The sequence below is a fragment of the Stegodyphus dumicola genome, chromosome 7, assembly GCF_044657685.1.
Source record: "Stegodyphus dumicola isolate Sdum_Otavi_A_Nest chromosome 7, ASM4465768v1".
NCBI classification, from domain to species: Eukaryota; Metazoa; Arthropoda; class Arachnida; order Araneae; family Eresidae; genus Stegodyphus; species Stegodyphus dumicola.
In genome coordinates this window covers 176,736,231-176,762,203 of record NC_140774.1, presented here as the reverse complement: position 1 = coordinate 176,762,203, position 25,973 = coordinate 176,736,231, and the positions used below count along the sequence as shown (strand labels likewise).

Here is a 25,973-nt window from a genome sequence, read left to right as displayed (position 1 = left end):
CAATGGCTGGGTGCAAGAAAGATGAATAATGGGGTTGTCGACTTAACAATAACAATTGAGGAAATGTTTCAAAAGGATTTCCAACTGTATAGATGGTTTTCATTATAATTTAATATGGAAAAATGCTAAAAATATTTATGACTGTATATGTCAGACAGGAAGAACAATATAAGAAAATTACATCTATTAATATTTTGATTTAATATGGTGAACAGAGTTCATTAAGCTTTGTAATAATTTTTTCCCTCCTTATCTTTCATTTATTGAAAAAAACTGATTGTTTTGAATATGTATGTTACATTTTGAAGCATTAAATCTGCCCTCTGAAATTATGAGGTTCATCAATCAAAGGACTCTGGAAGAATATATATTTATGTAACCAAACCTTTTAAAATTTTATATATTTTTTTTTATCCCAATGTTGCATTAGGGGAAAAAAAAAAAGCACATAGTTTTACAAAGTATGGTAATTTTTGTTTAAACCAAGGTTATGAAAGAATTTTTTACTATAGTACAAGGAAATTTTGATGACTGATTTTTAAATGATCTGTTTTTATTGAGAATAGGAATAATTTGCAGTCTACATTTAAAACATCTGAATATATTTAACCCACAGCATATTCTCATAAGTTAAGATCCAATGATTTTATTTTCTGCTAGTATTTTGTTTTATAGTAAGTTTCTAAAAATTATTTAGGCAGCAAAAATACTTGTCAATATTTTGTATTGTTTGTAAATTAATTTCTGCACTTCTAATGCTCTGAACTACATATACTGCATTTTGTCAGAATACAATAAAATATTCTATGTTTGAACGATGATGTTCACATATAGGTGGTTTCTACCATACTTATTCTTAGTCAATCAAATCTGACAACTTGAACACACACCTTCATTCACAATAAACATGCATACTTTTAAAATGATTATTATTTAACAAGTAGGAAAAATTCCAATATGATAACCTGAATGGTAAAATGTAAAAGTCCCACACCTACAACAGAGCTGAAGCAATAAATTTAACTGTGTTTGTAGCATAGTGCTGCAAAAGATGTTTCTGGGCATGCTAGAATGACTCGGTGTTGTCCAGAATGGAAATGGAAATTACTTTCAACATCTATTGTAACAAAAACAACATACATCCATTATACAATAAAACTGATTCAATTATTACTATTTAAATTCTAACAATACGGTTTTCTATCCCACTTATTTATTTATTTATTTACTGGACATTTCAGAAGGGTACTCTTTGTTCAATAAATTTGAGACCATGAGTATAGCAAACGTTTCTTTATTATTATTTTAACAAAATGTTTGCTGCAACAGAATTTGTTTATGATTTACTGAATTACTATTTACAGAGTGCAAAAATTTTCTGCACATATATAAACATTTGCACAGGCTTGTTGTTAATTATGCCTTCAAGCTCCTATATTGGTATTTTTGTGCATCTTCTCAAAAAGATGGAATTATAAACTTAAATGCATATTTGAAGAAATATGTCTTAAAAAGGCAATAAATTAGCAGTTTCTAAATGTCATGATTTCCAATCTGTTCCATACATTTAATTCGATGCATTCTTCCAAACACAATCAGCATCTTAAATACACATTCAAAGAACTATTTTCCTGAAAAGACACCATAGAAATACCTTCCAAATTGTCCTTACTTCCATTGTTCCAGCATATGTAATAGTAAGGTAAATTTATGGAATTGAAATAATTCTAGATAATTACTAGAAAATTGCAATAAATGTCTCTTCAAAATTAAATTTTAGTAGATTGGCAAATCCAGTTTATATGTCGGAACATATTTTTGTTTTACTCTCCTTTTCCCAATATAAAATAGAATATTCCATTTTAAAACCAAACTTATAAATATGAGATACATTAAGATTTATTAAATTAAGGTGCCTTAAAATAAGAACCAAAACTTTCATCTTATCAAAATTAAATAACAAACCAAAATAGAAGTTGCATTCTATTTTTATAACTAATTAGAGCAATGGAAGAAGGTTATCATAAACAGCTTTGAAGATTTAATTTTGTTACTGCTGTATGCACATAAAATTCGTAATTGGAAACAAGTCATTTTTCATAATGTATTTCAAAATAATTTTTTTGGTTTGCTTTTTCAAGTTCCAGCTGACTACATATTAAAAGTAAGGCTTTATATTTACATTTTTTTTCTCTTGAAATCTTTAAAGATAAGCCCACACAATTATATTAAAACTCTAGGGAAACTTTCACTCCCATTCTGTAGTTCCAGGAGGCTTAGGAGTTAGGTCATACAGGATTCTTGATATTCCGGGAACATTTAACATCTCAGCAACCATTTTTTTAATAACCTGTAAAATAAAAATCAAAAATTAATTAAATATGCACATTTTTAAAGTTACTAAGATAAGTCAAAGTTAGTTCATTAATTTTGAATGATTTAAGTTATACTGCACTTGAACAGTACAGCACTTCACAGAGTAATAGCATTATATGTAAAATGAATTTATTTAATAAAATCAGTTTGACTATTTATTTACAGCCTAAGCATGTTACAAAATGTTGAGTGCATTAAAACTGTCAATTATGTTTTGAAATAGGAGATGAAATACTTTAGGAAGATGGATGTATGTAAAAATAATGAAAAAGTAAAAGAATACAGAATTTCTTTTCTCAAGTTCACTTTTTCTGACCATAAAAGTAAGTTTGTAATGTTTTGCAATCATCTAATAGTGTCCACTCTTGGTAGATGTTAAGTGAATTATCGCCGAGTCTAAAATAACAACTGAGCCTTGAGAAGGGTGTAAAAGTCTTTTATTTAAAACTACGAAGAACAGAAGGCACACCTGATGCTTACAAGCTCAACCTGCACTTATGATGAGATAAGATAACACTGAGTTCAAATCTAAAATTAAATTAAACAAATGTTAAATAAACTAACAGCCAAAAGCTACACAGATCAATTTAATGCATAGTCGGTTCATTTATCTAAGCGGCCACAGATTCAGTACTGGTAACAAGGCCAAAGACTGTGCTAGCAACCTAGTAATGTGACCTTGAGAGGAAAGACACGCTTTGTCTCAAAATCCATATATGCAAACTAATTTGCATTCTTGCAGGAAAACTGAAGGAAGAAGTGACAATAAAGGCTAGTGATGAGTCAGTACTACCGAACCGGGTATTTTGTAACGGGTACTGAAAATCGGTACATCCAAGTACCCGTTACTTCAGTACCGAAATTAGTACTTTTCGGTATTCATTACTTCTGTATCGAAACGGGTACTTTTCGGTATTCATTACTTCTGTACCGAAACGGATACTTTTCGGTATTCGTTACTTCTGTACCGAAACAAGTGCTTTTCGGTATTTGTTACTTTGTAATGAAAATACGCGTCTCTTCTCGGTATTTCGGTATTCGTTACTGGAGAATCGATGAGGGTTCAGCTCACTTCGGTTTTGGTACGAGGACAGTAGTATCTGGTTGTATTTGCAAAATGGTGATATGCGCTCCTTGTGTCCATGAATGGTCTGCTCCTCAGACACTTCCGTAGTTGACATGTTTTCTGATATTCAAAATCTTACTCCGTACAGATAAAATCAAACACGTGGTGACATAGCAGAGTTCCTTCAGTGCACAATATCACTAGCTGCGTGTTTCGGTACTCCAAATCATTACTAGGGCACTTCGGTACTCCAAATCGTTACTAGGGTACTTTCGTACTCCAAATCTTTACCAGGGTACTTCGGTACTCCAAATCATTACTAGGGTACTCCGGTACAGCAAACCGTTACTAGGGTACTACGGTACAGCAAACCGCTACTCCGGTATTTCGTTACTTCGGTACTCCAAATCGTTACTTGGGTACTCGGTACTTTTCAAAGTAACAGTTACTTGAGTAACGGGTATTTTGTACCGGGTACTTGTCTGTACCCGTTACTCTCGTACCGGGTACAAGAATGTACCGAAGTTGCCCATCACTAATAAAGGCCCAAAACATAAAATAACTGGTTAATTAACATAACGGAACCTTACAAAGTATTTCATTTGATTTTCATAATAGGTATTGACATTTTCATGCATATTTTCCCCTTATGTCATAAAAGCAATTGTTCTACTTTCATTATTTATAGTAATTTATATTGCAAAACTGAAGAATTTAAAGCTAGGAATTATACAAATGTTTAAAGTCGTATGACTATTCTACAAAGTCATAGGAAATGTAAATACATGAAACTGATAGGTACTGGTTGCAAGGGTTGAATACAAAACTTTTTTTAAAATGCATAACTCTGCAGTTGTTCATGTGAATTGTCACTTTCTAGTTTGCTATTAACACGTTGTGAAATTTTCAGTTAGATGATTTCCAAATATAGTGGTGATAGTAAGAAAGTGAGATACCTAATAACACCATGTTTCCCAACACACATATTACATATCTATAAACGCAGAGGGACTGCAATTTGGTTTTATAAAGACCAATCCTTTCAGATAGCTCTCCTTTTTTCTATTTGGTTGGCTCTTCAGAATTTACTTAGCATTGTGGCAGCTTTTTTTAATTTTCAAAATTATTTTCATGAAAACCATATGTACATTTTGAAAAATCTTTCCTCAAAAATATTTATCATTTATATGTGATAATATTTTTACTTTCAAAATGAAACATTTACAACTTTAACCCTCTTAATTTCCAAAAATGTATCTTAAGATGCAAAATCAAAATTAAAAATTTAGTTTGTCACTAACCTGCAAAATGCTTAGATGTGATACATAATCATACAAATAAACCGTAAAATGTACTTTCCATCAATATTGCTTTGTTTAAAAACTATAGATTAGTATTCCTATTGTTAAGAGGACCTTTTTAGTTTGTTTAAAAATAAAAGCAAAAACAAAATTGTTGCATTTTATTACGGAAAAACATTTAATGGCTGCCTGCCATAAAAAGAATGCTTTTCATGTTACATATGAGAACACCTCAAAAATCCTATACAGTAGCTGGAAACCAAACTCAGGAGAAATTATCACTCTTCAACGACATTATCCATTTTATTACTGGTAGGCATGTGATGACTGTAATCCACTGCAAATCAATAATTACAAAATAATAATGAAGTTAATCACATAAAACTTTGCTAATTATCCAGCCTCTAATTTTATTTTTCAGTTCAATATAGAACTTTCTCTTTATTTAGCCTAAATGTTAACCCATATTCTCAAAATATAAACAATAAATGGAATGAATTTTCAAAGCAGAATAATTACAATAATTCTGAGATAGGAGAAAGGAATATTTTTTTTTTTCTTTTTTATATTAAGATTATAGATGTGTTAAACATTTCAATATATTTAAGTCAAATTTAGTTTTTAAAGTTGATGTATTATTATTAATAATGCATAGAAATAACAAAGCAAGAAATTCTCTCCCCCCTTTCGCTTCAGCATTTTTTACATAACCAATTAAAAAAAAAAGTATTAGAATATTAAAAAATTTTTTAATACAGTCAAAAGTCTTTAATCCGAACTAGTTGGGTCTTCGGCGATTCCAGATTATAGATCATCAGTTTAAATCTGGTAAGATGGCATGCAGAAATTATAAAATTAAAAATATGAAACTGTAATTTATGAAATAAAGAGCAATTATGATCTAAAAGGTATCAAAGTTTACAAAAAAAGCTTAATATTTATTTGTTTACTTTATTAAACATTTCTTTCAATGCGCGCATGCATAAAGCATACATTACGCTTAATTAATCGAAATTAGAAAATGGCAACCAGAAAACTATTTGATCTGTATTCGTGATATTTATAACGACAAGGAATTTGATTTAAATCATATCAAAGACGGAGTACATTGAGATGAAATACTACATTTAGTAAGGAATTATAAGCCGAATAAAATAAAAACATCTGCCCTGAAGATAAGGATAGTGCTGACAGATCAAATTCCAGTTAATTGCGCGCCGCGACGTCCCCCCCACCCCCCGCACAGCAGCGTGAAATTGATAAACAGATTTCGGAATGGTTAGAGAAACAAAGGATATGCCTTTATCCATTTTTTTGCAGCAATTCCACTTTTTGTTTGATGGACATCGAAACATGCTTTCGCTTTGTAGATCCTTCGGCAGCTCCAGAATCGGAAATTCTTTTTGACATAATCGAAAGTTCAAGCTTACTTTTATAAAATTGCTCCAACAGTCTGCAAAAATAATAAGCCGGATCCAATTAGAAGATTAAGAAACAATGCAATCTGCAACATTAACTGAAATAGATAATTAGATAATTTTAGCTTAACTTATACCGTTCGTTATACATTAAACGCACATGTGTAGACGTATTATGCGTTTATGCACGCCCAGAAAGTTTGTAGCTTTGAGGTCCGGATTATAGATCATTCCGGATTATGGACATCCGGATTAAAGACTTTTGACTGTATTAAATACATTTTACTTTCAGAAAAGAGAATTCATAGAAAAAATTAAAATATACTTACATCTAAAGGCAGGTGCTTATTTGGAGTAGCTGGTATACCTGTCATAAAATCATGAGTAATAAATGTCCTGATTACAGCAGACCTCTGGCAAGAGGGATTTCTTGAAACTACGTCTCTATCAAAATGTATGGGTATAAGGATAATAGGCATTTGAGATATACTACCCATATGACCACTACTTTGCAATATAGAATGTGCAACATAGTCAACTTGCCGTAGAGTACTTAGAACAATAGGTGTCAGAAATGTTGGAGTTATATCATGAACTGGATATGTTACAGGAGGACCAAAGATGAAACACACCCTAAAATGAGAAAATAAATAAATAAAGGAAGCAGAACTAGTACTTAAATAATGAAAGACATCTAAAATCAATGAATCCAATTACAAGTTAAAAGCAAAAAAATAATATGCTCATTTTAAAACCTAGTAATTAACTTATTAAACAGACAAAAATGGCCAGTATTAGAAAACTTGTCTTAATCAGTAGAAAGTAAAATCTGTTTTACAGCAGACTGCCTGAAGTCTCAAACTGTCAAATTTGTTACCCTCCGACATGTCTCTGAGAGGGGAAATGCATGTATGTTTAGATAGTAACACATATGCATTGAGATATCTAAGATATACTCAGTTAAACTTTTATCAAAACTGGCAGCCACTTATTTTTCTAAATGCTAGCTGATCGCAGATATTTGTGAAAAATTTTGACCTTCGACTCCTCTGTTAACTATTTATCAAAATGGAACTGCTACTTTCAGTAGTTCTCATATTAATTTAATTTTTCATCAATTTTTATTGATTGACCACAAAATTTATCTCTTCTATGTTATTCATAAAGGTAACTTCCTAAATTATTAACTTCCATTTTTAAATACATATATTTTGGCAGTATAAGAATGAAACATGGACAATGACCTCAACATACCTAACAGCACCCTTTAGAATTACAGAAATACCTCAGCTTTGCAAATGAATTCATTTTAAATAGTGTATTTTTGTATAGCAGAAGTTTGTGAAATAAGATATACAATTTTTAATTTGAATTCTATCTGAGATGAAGTCATAGCAGTGGTAAGCTAATAGACTATCAGTTTGTGTTAATAGGGAAAATTTGGATAATTTTCCAGTTTGACTTTTGATTTCTGCTTTCAAAAGTCAAGTTCATAATATCAAGGTCCTATAGAGTAGACACTTGTAAAATGAGATATGATCAGCTTTTTCTCTATAATCCAGTTTCCCAGCTAACATGGTATGTTTGAAAAATTCCTAACTGGAAGGTTTTTTTTATAACTATAGCCTTCAACTTAATGTTTTATGCATAATATTGTTGATTAAATTTATTTTTAAACATGCTTTGATAAATGACCTATTTCTCCTAGAGTTCACTGAAAATATCTAAAAATCACAGTTACATGTTATTTAAACAGGGTTGCCACTCAAACAGGAGAATGAAATTCCCTGACTTTTCCAGGTTTTCCAAGTATGTTTCGAAAAAATTCCAGTCTATCCACGTAATGTACGTTGGCTGTGCTAAGAGGTAAATTAATTATGGTATTACTTGTACTGTATAGCAAATTCACTTAATTATTCAATAAATCCCAGAGGAAATTTATTCTTAATTATTCTTGGTACACTTTGTTTGATAATTTTGTTTACTTTTCCGCTTAAAAAAACTAAATAAAATTTAAGATATATACAGTGGATAACAACTGTACATTTTATTTAATTATTACTCATGATCATCCCCAGTTCAACACGAGGCTAATGCGGTTTTTATAAATCACAATGCAATGCTAAAAGTTAGGTTAGATTTTAGATAAATTTAATTTGTGTGAGGTGTATTCTTAAAAGGCACCTTAACACTTGAAAACACAAATATTATTATAATACGAGTTGTTTTCTCCACTGAAGATTGAGATTAGAATCTGCCCAATCTGGAATAAAATAAGGCTTTTTTTTTTGCAGACATTCTGCAGCTAAACGAAAGAAATCTATTTAATGATATTTTTTAACTAAATTGAGGTATTTTATATTTATTTCGCAGTATACATAAGGAAAAAATATGTGCATTAAATTTCGTGATGTCATCATACTGCTAGAATTAATTTCAGGATTATGCCAGAGAAAATTTCCTGAAATTTGGAAATATTATTTACTAATGATAAATAAATTTAGAGGGAAGAAGCAACATTAAATGATATGAATAACATAAAAATAAAGATAATTACTTAAAAATTTAATTAGAATAATCAACGATATTTTAGCGAATATAGTTATATTACATGGTTATCCTAGATGATTACTATTTTTTTATTTTACTGCAAAATGACAAGGTATTTATTAAAAAGAAAAGAAAAAAAAAAAAAAGATTTTGCGGTAAAATCCTAATATACGATACGGCCTTCGCATGATTTTGAAAATTGTCGCCAAGAACAAAATGACCCGTCTACTGCTCATCATCATGTCGCCAAATCCCGCTGTTCCATACATGGAGATTATTCTAACCAAAAGAACATCTATGTAAAAAGCGGAGGCAAAATTTGCCAAGGGATTTGGCGACGGAACCTGGCAGCCAGAATTTCCCTCTCTGCGATGTGTACAGGAAATTGAGAAACACGTGTTAAGAAGAAACATTCTTAGACAAAAAAGAAAACTACGAAAATCCATTTTTAAATTATTACGAAAAATCCAAGAAGAAACGTTTTATCAAAGAACGTTTTTTGTTGGATTTTTCGCAATAATTTTAAAAACGGATTTTCGTAGATTTCCCCCCCCCCTCAATATAACTAATCCATGAATTAATTTACTTGCGCCAAAAAATATTTTCTTTTCCTTTAGAGTTTAAGGAAATTTTAAACTATATTCATTTTATGAACTCTTGATAACATGACCTTCGAACTTCGACACCAGTTTCGAGCTTTGGCGACAGATATATCGCGAATGCACAGCTGTTTCCCGCTATGATGGAATGGAGAAACGTCTGTTGCAAAGAGGTTTTCCTTCTTTACAATACATATTTTTTGATTCTAACTTTCATGGTACCGTATAGTAGGATTAAACCCATTTTGTTTTATACGAGAACAGGTACTTTCTTTAGTTCATGCACTGCACATGCGATTCTCGAGGTTACTGGAAACCAAAAGTTGCGGGAAACTTGTTTTGCCTTTCGAAAAAGACCATCAAATTGGAGCTGCGAAAATTGGCTCTATGCCAGCTGCCCGAATGACACTCGCGTGATACACAATTCGCCAAAAAAGTGATCTCTTCCGAAGTCGGTGCAAAACTCGCCTTTTTTGGCGAGATCGTTGTATGAAATTCCTGACTTTTCCACATTTTGACTAAAACACTTAAATTCCCTGACTTTTCCCTGAATTTTTTGGTCAATTTCCGAATTCCCTGACTTTTTCCGGTTTTCCAGGTAGTGTGGCAACCCTGTTTAAAGCAAATTAATTTCTCAGTATCACAAGTAATCTTAAAATGGCAAAATCTATGGAATCAAAATGATTCTGCAAATATAGTTTCAGTTAATCAGAACATTAGAGCCCAACAATTTTATATAATGATAGTCCTCCACATATGAGCCAATAAAATAGCTCATGTTGGGCACAAATGAATGCCACAGATGTCATGAATAAGATTTATACAGGCATTTAGTGTTTGCTTGGTCAAGCAGCTTCTTTAATTCCTCCAAGTCACAACCTGAAACAGCCTAAATTTATTTTGCTGCCCCAATAAAATATTTTATTCGCATGATATCAAAAACAATTTAAGGGCCAAAACAATGCTGAAACTCTTTCTCATATTCAATATACCATTCTTGAATAATTCAGGTTATACAGTTTTACACGTTATTCTACAGAAAGAAAGCAGCCCCTTTGCTTTCTGTATCAATTATCACTTGTACTGTATTTTATAACAATTAACATTTTAAGTTAATTTCACCCTGCAATAAATGAAATACACTGGATCTGATAATAAACAAAAAGGAAACAATTTTAAGGATTCCGAGAAGAACATTAAATATCTGTACAGCAATTAATTCTGAACTGGATATAGAGTTCCAACTTTGAAATGAGAAAGCACAAGTTGAACACAAACCACAGTTTAAACTATGAAAGAAGCCTTTTACATTATACAATTTTAAGGATTCTGAGAAAAACATTAAATATCTGTACAGCAATTAATTCTGAACTGGATATCGAGTTCCAACTTTGAAATGAGAAAGCACAAGTTGAACACAAACCACAGTTTAAACTATGAAAGAAGCCTTTTACATTATAAGGTATGTCACCCGCCTTCTTGGCATGCCTTTATGGTGTAGTGGTCCGCACGCTGGTTGCATATTCCAGAGGTCTGAGGTTCAATTCCCGTTGAAGGCGTTGCTAATTTTTCATTTTGCCTGCTTCCAAAAATATACCCAATGTCTCTACACTAGCGCCCAAACTAAAAAGGTGCTTGATATGATTCTCCTCACCCAGGATTTGGAGATTGGGTCCCCTTAAACCCCAGTCGCCCTTTAAAAGAGGGAGTATATAAGGTATTTCTTCTGCCTTCTTGGCATGCCTTCATGGTGTGGTGGTCTGCACACTGGGCGCGTATTCCAGAGGTATCCGGTTTGATTCCTGGCGAAGGTGTTGCCGAGTTTTCATCTCTTCTGCTTCCAAAAATTTCCTAATGTCTCTCCCCCTTTATCATGCAAATATAAAAGGAACAGAGGTATTCATCAACAATGTTACTTCCCCCTCTTCATTATTTTTGTTTTAATGATTAAAAATAATATCAAAACTGAAGCTCTCTAATCTCATGCTGCATAATTCTCACATTAAGGGTCTTTACATCTCTCCCAAACTTCTACAGTGATGATGCTTATTAAAGTTGTCAGGTTACATGAAATAACATATTTTCCTTGTTAGCAGTTGAAGAAATTAAAGTTAATAAGTTTTACACAACAGAAAATAAATCAAAAAGTGACTTATAAAGCTTAACAATTTAAACATTGATAAAACTTGTTAGATTTTGAACATTTATAACTTGTAATTTTATCACAGTATACACTTACATTCACCAGCAGAAAGAGTTCTATGCTATAATAACTACCATGTGCTTAATTCATTAAGCAATAAAACTATTTGTTAGTGATTTTCATTGAATTACCTAAAAATAGCACAAAACTTCAAGCAAGAATTTGAAGGGGGGAATGCTATGACTAATGTTTGTGATCATTAAAATTTTTTCATTAATTCCAAATCATGAAAAAAAAACTAAATTTCTGTTTTATGAATGAAGAGAAAGATCTGAGAAGAAGTATAACACACATACTCAATATTTTGTGAGATAATACAAATTAAAATAATAAATAAAATTTGCATAATTACTTTTAAAATTTAATATGGTTAAGTCAATCAATTATTAACAAAGATGACACAGATGGAGCAGCAAAATGTTTTATAAGATACTAGATGAATTTACATTTAGATTAGATTAGATTTGAGAACAGTATATATCTTTTGAAAACCAAAAATATATAACATAATTCTATAAAATTATTTAATTTTTAAAATTAGTTACAGTGGCTTACATTTGTTTTCAGACACTAGTATTTTTCAATTTTATTTGCAAAGTAAATAAATACTGGTGAAATAACTTTATTTTCTTTTCACATATATTATTGATTAAAAAAAAAAAAACTGCTTGTTCTGAAAAAAGTTATTCAAAACAAATAACTTGAAACAAATTGTTTATATTTAATAAAAACTTGAAAATAACTAGACAGTTAATATTTTGGTGGTTAATCTATAGCTAAGAGGTCCGGTGGCACAGCGACTAAACACTGGGGGTCCTGCGACAAGCTGACCACTTGTTCAGGGCATATGCTCAGGCTTCCCAGGGCCTACAGTCAAAAAAGCAGATTTTGGAGCACTGCAAGTCTTGGCCCACTACAGCTGTTGCGCCACTGTGTTTAGTTTAGTTAAACCTTTAGCCAAAATTGGATTTTTCATGCACAGAAAAATTGCTTTTAGTTTTTCTGAAAAATGTCATCTTTAGTCGTTCTCGAACTCACTCCATATATGTTCAATAGGATTTCAGTCTGGAGAATACAGAGGAGTTTCTACAACTTTAGGGCAGTTGTATAATCACCCCAAATTAACATTTACGGCTGTATATTATAGTTAGGAGCGTTATCCTATTAGAACATGAACAAATTTTGCAGAAATGGCTGCTACAAAACGTTTAGCGATTGACAGAGAGTATATTCCTGATGACTTATCAGATTCTGAAAGCGATTTTAGTTTTGATAGCAATAGCGATATAGATTTTTCGGACTGCTCCTCAAATAGCAGATCATGATTCAATAAACTTGCAAAGCGTTACGCATTGGTGCAAAATTGATATGAAGATTATTCCTCCTCCAGTTCCTTTTCGTGGAAATTTGGGAATTACTGTGAACATAGCTAACAGTGCAAGTATATTGAATTATTTTGAATTTTTTTTAATGATCAAATATTACGAATGATAGTCCAAGAAACCAATAGATAACACTGAACAATATATCAATAAAACAGTTTGTAAAGAAGGATCACGTTGGAAAAATTGGACAGACATGAATGTTGATGAACTGAGACTATTTTTGCCAATTTTGTTACTCCAAGGAGTCATAAAGAAGCCAGAACAAGAGTATTATTGGTCTAAGTGCCAAATATTATCCACACCAATTTTTGCAAAAGTAATTGGAAGGAACAGGTTTTTATTGCTCATGAAGTTTCTTCATTTTACTAATAATGAGGGATTTGATAAAGATGGACACTCATGGCCGAAATTGAATGAAATTTATGAACTAATGGAACATTTTCAAAGCAAATTTCAAGAAGTCTATATACCAGGGAAAAATCTTAGTTTAGATGAGAGTTTGATGCGGTTTAAAGGCAGGCTCAAATGGAAAATGTTTATTACCAAAAAAAGAGCAAGATTTGGTTTGAAGTTTTTCATTCTTTGTGAAGCAGAAAGTGGATACATTTCAGATTTCCTCATATACACAGGTGATGGAACAGTGTATAATCTGAAATACACCCAATATCTAATATCCACCAAAATTGTTTTACGCTTGATGGATTGATTCCTGGGAGAAGGTTATTGTGTCACTATTGGTAATTTTTATATGTCTCCACAGCTTGCAGACATCTTAGTTACAGAAAAGATGGACACTTATGGGACAGTGAATAAAAACAGAAAAGACCTCCCTGTTAATTTTTCAAAAGAGAAAGTCCCTAAGGGTAAAACTGTTGCTTACCAAAGACGTAAAGTTATGGCCTTGAAGTGGCAGGACAAGACGAATATCTGCTTTATGAGTACTATTCATGATGCAAGCTCTAATTTGGTGACATGTAAATCTAAAAAGACTGTTATGAAACCAGTTGTCATTTGTGACTATAATAATACAATGGGTGGCGTCGATTTATGCAACCAAGAAATGTCTTACTAACCTACGCTCTGAAAGCAATAGGGGAAGTATTATATAAAAATTTTCAGGCAGTTTTTAGATCAATCATTGTGGAATGCATATATTCTTTACAAAAAGCAAAACCCAACACAAAATATAAAGCTTTTGAAATTTTGTTTGCAAATGGTTGAAAAAAGTATCCAAAAGTATTCTGATAGAGATAAAAGCGATTGTCGTGGAATACCGAGTCCTACTCTGAATCCTTTCAGATTGACATCTCATCATTTTGCAAGCCACTACCACCTAAACCCATAAAAAGAGAGCCTTGAAGACAGTGTGCTGTTCAAGAAAAGATGCAAATGGGAAAAAAAAATTCAAAAAGAAACACGAATCTGGTGCAAAGACTGTGAAGTTGGACTTTGCCTTGAACCTTGTTTTGAACTCTATCATACTAAACTGCATTTCTAAGGCATTTTTTTCTCAGTGCTTTATATTTTCTTAAATTTTATACATTTTACTTTTTGTATTACGTAATAAATAGAAATTCAACTGAAATTTATTACAAAAAAAAAAAAAAAAAAACCTTTTTTGAATGATAGCATCTGAAATTGGTTTTTCTGGCAACTTAGTTTCTCATGATAAAAATCTATACAAAATATTTTCTAGAAAGTAAAAATGCATTTTTCAATTCTCCAATATATATAGATTCAAAATATGGGGGGGGGGAACAGCAATTTTTTAAGCTGTTTCGGTTTACAAATTGGGCAGTCAGAGGGTTAAATAACTTAGTTTGTTAACCAATAACAGGCAGATTAAATTTAAGTGATCTTACATTTTGCCAAATGGTAACAGACATGAATGAAAAGTGAAACAACACACTTAAAGAGAATCAAAGTAAAATCATTATTTTGAGACTAATAGCCTTTTAAACAATAACATATGCAAATTATTACTTCATTTAAGATTTAAAAAATAATATATTATGGCACTGGAACTGCCATCTAGTGAAAACATATATAACTTAAGAGAGGATTATAAAACAACAATTCTAAATTGCATTTCCCAAAGCTCATATACCTTTGAAATTAATAACACTTACTGTAATTACATATCTAATCTACTAGATATATAATTACAGTGTTATTAATTCATTTATTACTTCCTTATTACTCATTTATTATTATTGCTTTATTTACTTATTACTTAAGATTTTAAAAAATAATATATTATGGCATTATGAGGAACTGCCATCTAGTGAAAACTTATATAACTTAACCAGGGATTATGAGACAATTCTAAAATTGCATTACCCAAAGCTCATATACCTTTGAAATTAATAACACTTACTGTAATTAAATATCTAATCTACTAGAAACATTCTTTAACTACAGATTTAGGTGCTTTTCTCAACATTGGCTTTTATATCATAGAAGTGAAGCATCTCATGCTTCATTTCTACTACAAACCTGATTCTTCACTCTTCTGTAGAAATGAAGGGTTACATGCCGTGTGCTATTTTTAAATGATCTAGATTTAATGGAAGCTAAGTTCTTGGCGATGCTTAAACCCAATATAGTACAAGTTCACAGAAAAAGTATCTAGCATCAAATTACAAAACTAAAGCCGTGCCCCCTTATTCATTGACTTGATACCCATGGTTTATATAAAGGGAGAGGGGACTTTGAATTACAGACCAAGTGATAATAAGGTTACAAGACAAAAACCAGCAGCTTATACATGTAGAATACTGTTGTCTAACCACACTAATCATGGACATCTGCATAATTATTTTTTAATCAATATAACTAAATATGGGGGGATGATAATGGTCACTGCAGAACCTTAAGTGTATTTACAGCCTATGCCCACTGACTGCACATCTCTCTACTATATTGCATCTACTTTTCTTCTAGAAGTCTCTTTATTCTAATTAGTGCAGAAATAACTATATGATTTATCACTACTTATTTGATAAAGAATGAATATGATTTCTACCATCCTTTGAAACAATATACTATACAATATAGTATATTCTCCTTATTTCTTACTCATCTTTTGTATATTAAACTGAAACATAAAAGTTTCTTACTTTCATATGTACAAGAAAAAAAGTAAAAAATAGATTGCGATATACAGCATATTTAGCAATACTTTAATATCGCAGTATGTAGTGTCTTTATTATTACTTTATTTAATGCTATTAATGTCTTAACAGCAAATACTTAATAATTAAACTTGACTGTATTTTAAGCACATTATAAGAATATCTATTTTTAACAGCATTTGCAGTTATTTTCAGCTTCACATATCTACAAAAAATCTGGGAATGTATTGCACATAGATACTAATGTATACATCATTCACTTAATTCATTAAAAGTCAATACAGACTTTATAAATTAATGATAAGATTCCCCTGACTGCATCATATTGAATGTAAAAGATTTTAAGTTTTTGAAAGACACCTCAAAGGAATAAAATTTAACTTACATAAAACTCAGACTTATATAATAAAGTACCTTCAAGAATAATAGCTTGAAAAAATGCCATACAAATGGGTTTTCTATTTAATTTAAACAAGATTATATTTGATTAAATTAAAGCAAGATACAAACATTTTGAGAAAATTTAATTTTTTAATCATTTACAATACTATACTTAACTCTTTCACATTGATATAGGACCAAAGCTCTTTTCCTTAAACATTGAAAACACCCATGTATACAAATTTCTCTAGGAATGCTTTTCCTTTCCCCGTGACAAATTTAATACTACTGCGCTAACAATAACCTACTTAAGTAAAGCGACAACTTCTTTCTTGGATGCTTTCACTCTAAAGTTCCCCCTTGGGATGGGATTACAACTTCGGGCATCAATAGCTAAACATTGATAGTACACAAAGGAAAAAGAAGGGAAAGACATTAAAATAACAAAACTACTTTTAGTCACTTCAAAAGAATTATTGGCATGTCATTTAACAACTCCTGAAAGCAATGAGCAATGCAATAACGTGATTGGGGGAAAGAACTAGGTAGAAATGGTTCAGGCAACCTGCCAATGTCTGAATGGTCGGGCATTTGGGGCAATATCGATACGAAACAGTTAAATACTAATATTACCTTTTCAATGCACTCTTCATATTAAAATACAAAATTTAAAAATACTTTTATTGAATTAGTTTACAAACAAAATTTACATGAATGGTACACACTTAACTAACAGAACTGTTTCTCACCTGTTTACATTATGACAAACACGAGGGATTATTTTTGCTAATGACATTAAATCCTCCCATTCAGTGATTTCTTCTTTTGAAGATAAACCTACAACATAACTATAGGTTCGTTGATCACCCTAAGAATAAAATAATGAATTAAAATTTAAAGTGATGATATGAAAATTATAATAGACTGCAAAAATTAAAGTAACACGTTGAAAGAAAATTTTAATCAAATCAATTTCAACTCAAAGCAAATTTTAAAAAATATAATCAATTATTAAAACAAAGAGAAATTTTTATCTTCTAATGATCTTAAATTTTAAGATGTTATAAAATAAAAAAATTTACTTGTACTCCAACACTTTTGATTGGTAAAAGTGTAGATGTAAGCTTATATTTAGTTGATACAGCTGACAGAAATGCTTGTTCTTCTTCTGATGTGCTATCCTTTATTTTATTAATAAGAGTATGTTTCTGTATAACAAAGAAATATCAATTAAATGCATGAAATATTACGAAAATTAAGCAACTGATTACATAAATAAAATGATACCAGCAAATAAATTTTTGCTGCTCATAAAACAAGTATGCAGGAATTTCAAAACAAAAATATTTCGTCTACTCTATCCAACTTACTTTTTCTACAGATGTTGCATATTCTATAATAACTTTAATAAGAACACCAGTTTCAGAGAAAAATTTATCCATAAATGGCTCATCAGCACAAATTACTCGAACAGCAAGACCTGGACCTAAAGAAAACAGTTAAACAACATTTAAGCTACACATAAACGAAATTGAACTAGATCAACAGCTCCCAAAGCTTGGGTTACGAAAAAATTTTTAGATCACGAAAAGTTTCAAGATATTATTTTTCTTACTGCACTATTATCTACAAGTTACTATGAATTAATATATAATTATCAATTAATCATAAGTAGCTATACATGCTTTATTATTTTTTCATCACTACCAAATTTTTTTCAAAGAATCTATCCCCTCCAAAGCAATTATATGCATGAGAGTCGTGATAGATTACACCTAGGTCATGAAGCTAAAATATTTGGCACCATTGATCTAGATCATCATGAAAATACCTTACAGGTACGAAAAACTTTTGATTAAATAGAAAGTTAAAGCTCTTATTTTCCGCATCATCATCATACTTTAATGACAAAAAAACTAGTTTTATATGATCAAATTAAGGAGATATTTGGAATTTTATGTATAGTTAGTTATACATAGTATTAGAATATTCAACCACACTATACCTCTCATAACTGCCTTACAGCAACTTCCCAGTCTGAATGTTATTGCCCACCAGGAGGCACTGAAGAGGTGTAAAAGAACATTGAAAAGGAAGTGGGTAATATGAACAACCTACCAAAATTTGGACAATAAAAACACTTTTGAAACACACATTTACATATTCCTTGATTATAAAAATATTACAATTGTGGATCTTTATCCGATTCATATAAGTTGGCACATCACCTGCATTGGTCCAAATTGCATGCAAGTTCCTTATTTTCATTAATATTATTCACATCATGCCATTAAGATAAAATTCTAAAAATAACAGGTATTTATGTATTAGCACAATCACCTTTCTGCAGTTTAGTAATTTTTTACTGAAGAAACAGAATAATGACTTGCAACTACAAAAAATTTTTTATTGCTACAAAAATTTTGATGCATATAATTATTAGGAGAGTGAATAAGTTTATGCTGTTTTCAACAGATGGCGTTAGTAAAACTGTGTGCATGTAGTTTAATATGGTGATGCATCTATATGAAAGTATATAGGCTAGCTTAAAGTTTAGTGCTTGTCCTTTCACCAAAGTGCAAAACAATTTCCTTTTTATAGCGTTAAATATGACAAATTTCATGGCAGTAAAAACTACAGCTGAAGGGCACAGAAGTCTTGTCAAGACTTACGGTAACCATGCTCTGTCAGAAACAACATGCACAGATTGGTGCTTTAAAAACAATTATTTTGATTTTGAAGATCGAGAATATTCTGCCAACCAGAAAAATATGAAGATGAAGAATTGAGTCATTGCTCCATGAAGACTCATGTCAGATGCTAGCGGTATTTTCAGAATCTTTAGCTGATTACAAAACAGTTCCAAAATGTTTCAAAGGATTAAAAGTGATTCAAACGCAATGCCACTGGATGTCGTATCCGTTGGACATTTAACAACATCTTTTCATGTGTGAACCAGCTGCTTCAGTGGCAGAAAAGGGGAGTTATTTTGCATTGTATCATGACTGGTGATAAAAAATGGATATACTACAATATGTGCGCATTTAATTACGGCAAAGCATATTAGGGCTATCTGCCTAAGGGGAGGGATGCCTTTCATGGAGGACTTTCTAAGGGAAACTGGCTCGTATACACGTTACACATGGGGAAAACCACGAAAACACCCATGCAGCCAGCCCGTTCGCGGGATTCGAACCTCGGACCGAACTACCAGTGTTCAGCGTCTTTACCGCTCGGCCGCTGGTGGGCTACTATACTACGATATGAATCATGAGGTAAGCCCAGCTATGCATCAACATCATCAGTAAAGGCACATATCCATGTTTCCAAGCTTCTGTTCTGCATTTGATGGGATCAACTGGTTTGCAGCATGGCAATGCTAGGCCACATGTTGCAAAACCAGTTAAAAACCCTCTTGAAAATGCTTAATTGAGAAGTCCTACTCCACCTGCCATATTCATCAGACATTGCCCCTTCTAATTATCGCTTGTTCCCATCAATGGCACATCACCTGATTCAGCAACACTTTCATTCTTATGAGTAGGACAAAAAAAAAAAAGAGCCGACTGCCTCAAAAGATGTGTCATTTTTCTAATGTAGGATTCAATTGCTGTCTAAAAGTTATGTCTTAAAATTTTTCAGTTATTTTGTACTTTTTCCAACTTAATCTTTATTTTAATTTAATTCAATAGACGTTTAGGGCAACTATTATTGCATTCCATGATCTTTTTACAGTAAAATAGACTTACTCCAATTCTCTATGTTTGATCGCAATGTTATTCCTTTTTTAATCCCTCCCCCAACCAATGCCTGATTTGCAAGTAGATGCACTTCCTTTACAGGTTCACCATTGGACAAGACGACCAGTAGCTCCGCCCCCTGCAAAAAAGTACCTCCAGAGACAGCGCCTTTCTACTCAGAGCTCTCGCCATTCTGACGATTGCACATAGCACAAGATATACCTTATTGCATGTTTAGGGTAACGGTAGGGAAATTGCATTTACACCACCGGATATCTTTAGGAGAACTATCTCAAGGCCTGCTGTATCTGAAGGCTCAAACATCGCACTTTTACAAGATTTTTATCTTAACTACGAACTTCGTCCTGTTAGGGTAGAAAAGTTATGCCATTTTCGCACGTGCTCGATACAGGATGTGGTTTTATCACTCGGGTGACTGCTGACAAGTGTTTCTAACACCTGAGTCTTCAATTGCTACCAGAAAATGCTATGGGAAAAAATAATGGCTAACAATGGACAATACTTTTTAGTCATATTTTTTACTAATTTTTTTTAAAACGCATTAATTTTCACAAAAAAACAGTGAAAATTGATTCAACAACCCAATACATATTTTACATTTTTATTAGATATTTATTTCAGAAATCAACCATATACTTTCAAAATATACATACAACTTTCATTCCTTAGATCTGACAGAAATTTCAAGTACTGTCTAACCACACTAGAAAGAGCAGTTTGGCTGAGAACCAAGATGGGTCAGTTTAAATGAAGGGGTGTGGGTGAAAAGTGTGGGTATTTTTCTCCTTTGGAGGTCGTAGCAGTTGTAACAGCTTTAATATTGTTATTAATCGCTCACAATTTGAAATAGATGAATAATAAATAACAATAACAATAATAATGAAAATGCAGGCTCAAGAGCTGCATGCATTTTCTCGTACAAAGCATGTAATTATTTTTTAAAAATAAGTTTTTATACCTTCTCTTGTTTGTATGTCGCCATTTTTTTTTTAGTGTAAAATAAAAGTTATTGCTGTGTTCTATCATTGGAGTTTACTTCAAATTGTTTAAGAAATAGCACAGCGTGTGAGTGAAAAGCACGGGTATTTTTTACTCTCAGAGGTCGGGGGTCATTTAGTGCTTTTTCTTACAATTGCTGAGCATCGCTGTTACTGACCTTCTTTTACTTTCAAATCTTCATTTTTACGATGAGTTCTAGTGTTCTAGAAAGCTCTACAAATAAACCCTTCCGCAGCGATTTTAAGAAATTAGTGCATAACGTGATTAAAGTTTGTGATGAAGAATCACAATTAGGAAGACTGACCATCCCAGTTTCGCAGCCAACACGCAGAGCGAGTAAGATGACTGGAGTTTCTATTGTCAACATAAACAGAATCTGAAAGTAAAGAAAATGTTGAATTCTCTTTCCCTAAAAAAAGGAAAAATGAGAGAAATTGTTGTAAGTACAGGCTTAGATAATTTTGATTTGGATATTTTAGGACAAGCAGTTCAAGACTTTTATGTCTTTAAAGAAATGAAAAGAAAGTGCCAACTATAACCAAACTGCTTCCTATATTAAAAGACACAATCAATTTTCCTTGGCAAAGAGAAACGCTAAGAAAGATTCTCCAAGAAATTGGTTTTATCTGGAAAAAGTCCCGGAATAAAAGTAGTGTTTTATTAAAAAGAGCTGACATTGTTTTGTCAAGAACAATGTATTTGAAGAATATTAAAAGGTACAGAAGAATCCCGTTCCCTAATTTACATAGATGAAACATGGGTGGACAGCAGTTTAACGTTTGGAAAATGCTGGCAATCAAATGAAGTCAGTGGGATTTTAGAAACGTGAAATGCCGCTCGACGTATAATAATTTTATGTGCTGGTGGTGAGATGGGTTTCATTCCCAATACTAGTTTAATTTATAACGTGAACTCTGAAACTGGCTATTATCACAGAAAAACGGGCAAACGAGAAGTTAATTTCAAACCTACCGCCAAATTCCGTTATAATTATTGTTAATGTACCTTATCATTCGGTGCAGCTAAATAAAACCCCTAATGCCTCCCCCAAAAAATGATATAATGCAGTGGCTGACAAAAAACATTTCTTTTTGACTGAATTTGCGAAAAGGTGGTGCGAAAATCTGCTGGATTTAAGTGAAACAAAATGCTCTTAAAGTCAAAACTTTCAAATTTGATTTGTATAATGAAAGAAAAAGGCCATACAGTTCTGCGACTCCCACCATATCACTGTGACATAAACGCCATAGAAGATGTACGGGCTGAAGTAAAAAATTATGTTCGAAGTCAGAAAACGACTGCAGATATAATCATGTTGAATTTATTACGTTTCACAAATGAGGCTATTGAAGGTATTTCGGTGAAAAATTGGAAGAAGTACCGTGATCATGTAAAGAATTTAGAAACTGAATATTGGAGAAAAGATGGTATTAGGAATTGTGTGAACTATTGAATTTTACTGTCAGCGACAATTCGGATTCTGAATTCTCTACGAATTCCGAGGACCCTTAATGCAGTGTCACCAAAATAAGTGCAAAGGCGGAAAAAAGGTATGGTATGTCTAATTAAAACTAAAATAATTTTTATGCAACATCTTCTCATTAAACTGCTTCTTTTATTTATAAATCATTTGATTATTAATAAATGTAATTTATTAAAGAATATTTAACAGATAAAAGTTTTTCTTTCAATGTTTGAAAATATTAAAAATTAACTAAGATGCATTATCTAAATTATTAATTTGTTATCTATTAAATTATTATTAAAATAATATTATCTATTAAAATATTTACAAACTGATGACGAATTGTATAAGGGCAAATAGTTTACTATTACAGTTCTTTTAATGGTTTTTCTTTGAAATGTCACGATCTGATGTTTCTATGCCTTTTAATTTAATTCTATAATTTTAAAATTTCACGGTACATCACCTTAAAATGTATAAAGCGCAAACAAAAATTTTCTGTTGCGCAGCACTCGAAAGATAGAGCGTGAAATGGAAGAACCATTTAAATCTAACCGGACTACTGCACTCAGCCCTACATTACAGATAGATATGCCCATTTCTGCCCCAAACCGGATGTTTACATAAATCTGAAATATGTGGTTGGACAGTAATTACTTTAGGAATGTTACAAACACACACTTTAAAACAATGCAAAGCAACTGTTATAAACACAAACTTTAAAACTGAGTTTAACATAAAAAAATTAATAAAATCTGAAAGGTTTCAGATTTTAAATTACGTCCAAAGGGGTGTTTTTTTAATGTTTTGTGTGTTAATTTTATTTATTAAATATCATGTTCTTTGCACTTAAACCATAAAATTCAGTTCAACAGCAATGTCGAAAAATAATTTTAAAATGAAGACATCTTTAAAATTTACGATACACAGTTCCACATGCTGGAGATACAAAGGTTTTTTCCCTGTAGAATGTTGCCATTACTCACTTTTAAATTGTTGAGTTTGTTAATCAAAATTTCGTTAAAGTTTTACAAAATATGAAATCGATAATAAAACAAATTCCAAATCTCAAATTTGGGCTTTCAGATGCCCATGTTCACAGTAAGATTATGTCATTCAAAACTGGACGGCTCTAGGTACTATTGTTTTATCACAATGCGAGAAACATACATACATTTATGCAGATTCTTCATTATTTAATTTCTTCAAATATAATACAGAGCGATAGTATTTGGTGGCAACGATTTGAAAAGTGATACATCGTTTATAGGGTTCCAACGCAAAATCGCAAAACGAAAACAATAGTCATTCAGGGGCATAGCCCCTTTGGACTAACACGAAAAAAAAAAAAAAAACTGAAAATCAATAGAACTTGGAATTTAAAAAAAAAATAATAATAATTAGAAAATGATGTTGCTAGTTAAAATAGAGCTGTTATGTGCATGATTGCTAGAGTTTGATGCACCTTGAAAATTAGGTAAATTTTACTAAGATAGTTGCACTAATACTGTAAGTACCAAAGGTACATTTTTGTTAGTTAAGTTAAAATGAAGATATCTTATTAAATATTCTAATGTTAATACTACTATGCATCTTACTGTAATATGTGAATTTTTTCAAAGAAATAATAATTTTGATAGTTACTTGTAGGTTACCTACGGCTACTTTTCATTTTTTATGTTCTTACTATAATCATGCCCTTCAGAAATTAAATTATTCACATAATTTTCACCTCAATAAATTGGTAAAAAAGGGGGGATATATGAAGAAATACAGTAGTAAATGTTATAAAAAATAACTTTAGATACATCAAAGAAATAATAATAACTTTAGCTACTTAATGGTAATTTTGATATAAAGAAGGAAACCAATAATATAATGAATAAAGTAACATCATGAGATATTTAAGTAAAGAAATGCTAGAAAATTTTTTACCTACCTGGGAATGGATGTCGTTGAACCACTTCATCAGGCAAGCCTAAATCCTTTCCCATAATTCTAACTTCATCTTTATGGAAATCTTTTAAAGGTTCTATAACACGTCCCTCTGCTCTCAATGTACGAACTAAATCTGTATCATTGTGATGTGTTTTAATAGCATCAGCATTACAACTTGCCAATGCTGAGGCACTCTCAATAAGGTCTGGTCTGAGGGTTCCTATATGCATTTAAAATTATACATTAACACAAATTTGTAGAATAAAAATATATATATCAAATATCTAAGCAATGAAAGCAGATATAAGAAATATCTTTTTTTCTTATTAACAATGTAAAAGATGGAAATCAAAATTTTAAATAATTTTATCGCTGAATTCAATTAGCATGAAATTAGGATCGAATGTATGCATTAAGTTTGTTCATATTCAACAAAAATATCCATTTAAATGTTTATTTATAAAATTATGATTATTTAATTAATTAAAAAACAAGAGTAAAACATTTTACACATTAAAGAAATATAAGCAGAATACATATACTAACATTATTTGCAGATAAACAGAGAATATAGACTTACAAATAATACAACAAAAATGAAGCTTGATAAAGGTACATTTTTAAAATATAACTTTTTTTCTACAAGTATTTGAATACTACAATTAATTTACTTACCCTGGCCTAGCAAAGTCTCTTCGGGTTTTAAATTAAGATCGGCAATAATTTCATTTGCAACCTAAATAAATGAAATGATTTCTATATGGCTTTCGATATTAATAAAATCAATGCATATGTACTAGTGAGAGAAATCAAATACACACATAAAGTAATTTATTTACACAAATTTGTCCATACATACCATATTGCATTTGCATACATACACAGATGCCAGCCTTTGACAAGAACTACCATTAATATTTAACTGAATTATGATTGTGACACTCAAGTGTTCGCCAGATTTGGAAGGACAAATTTAACAGCAAACTGGATGTTACATTATATAAAAGGCATGACTTTCAATGTACATGAAACAAAAGATTAAACAGTAAAAAATTTAAATACATTTCTCCAAGGAGCTGTTCAGAACCTGATACTCAACTTTGTTGTACCTTTTTCCTGCAGCCAACTCATCAATTACATGCTTATTCTAGTAATAAATAGTGCTTTGAGTAATTAATTTCACTTGCTGCACAAAAAACATTCAGTGTGTTAGTGAATAAATTGAGCTTAAAACTAAATTTGATTCTTCTGCACAATGCTGAATCTTTCAGTTGGTGGATTGCCATGCGGAACTAACAAAACAGCCAATATTATTGAATCAACCAAAAAGTTCTATGATTTTTTTATGATAAATACAAATACATAAGAAATTTTCATAGAATCAAACAAGTATCATT

General features: G+C 31.3%; 1 protein-coding gene across 2 annotated transcripts in view; it reads right to left on the bottom strand.

The window, feature by feature from the left end:
• Positions 1–1,278: 1,278 nt before the first annotated feature.
• Positions 1,279–25,973, bottom strand: part of bur (GMP synthase burgundy) — a 52,091-nt gene continuing 27,396 nt past the window's right edge. For both annotated transcript variants that reach the window (XM_035364666.2, XM_035364667.2), the window contains exons 10-16: positions 25,252–25,312; positions 24,578–24,796; positions 17,784–17,899; positions 17,496–17,621; positions 17,163–17,281; positions 6,491–6,794; positions 1,279–2,350 (exon numbers count right to left, since the gene is read on the bottom strand). In XM_035364666.2, coding sequence (XP_035220557.1) covers positions 2,249–2,350; positions 6,491–6,794; positions 17,163–17,281; positions 17,496–17,621; positions 17,784–17,899; positions 24,578–24,796; positions 25,252–25,312 — 1,047 coding nt within the window. In that variant the 3' untranslated portion in view covers positions 1,279–2,248. The remainder of the gene's footprint in view (positions 2,351–6,490; positions 6,795–17,162; positions 17,282–17,495; positions 17,622–17,783; positions 17,900–24,577; positions 24,797–25,251; positions 25,313–25,973) is intronic.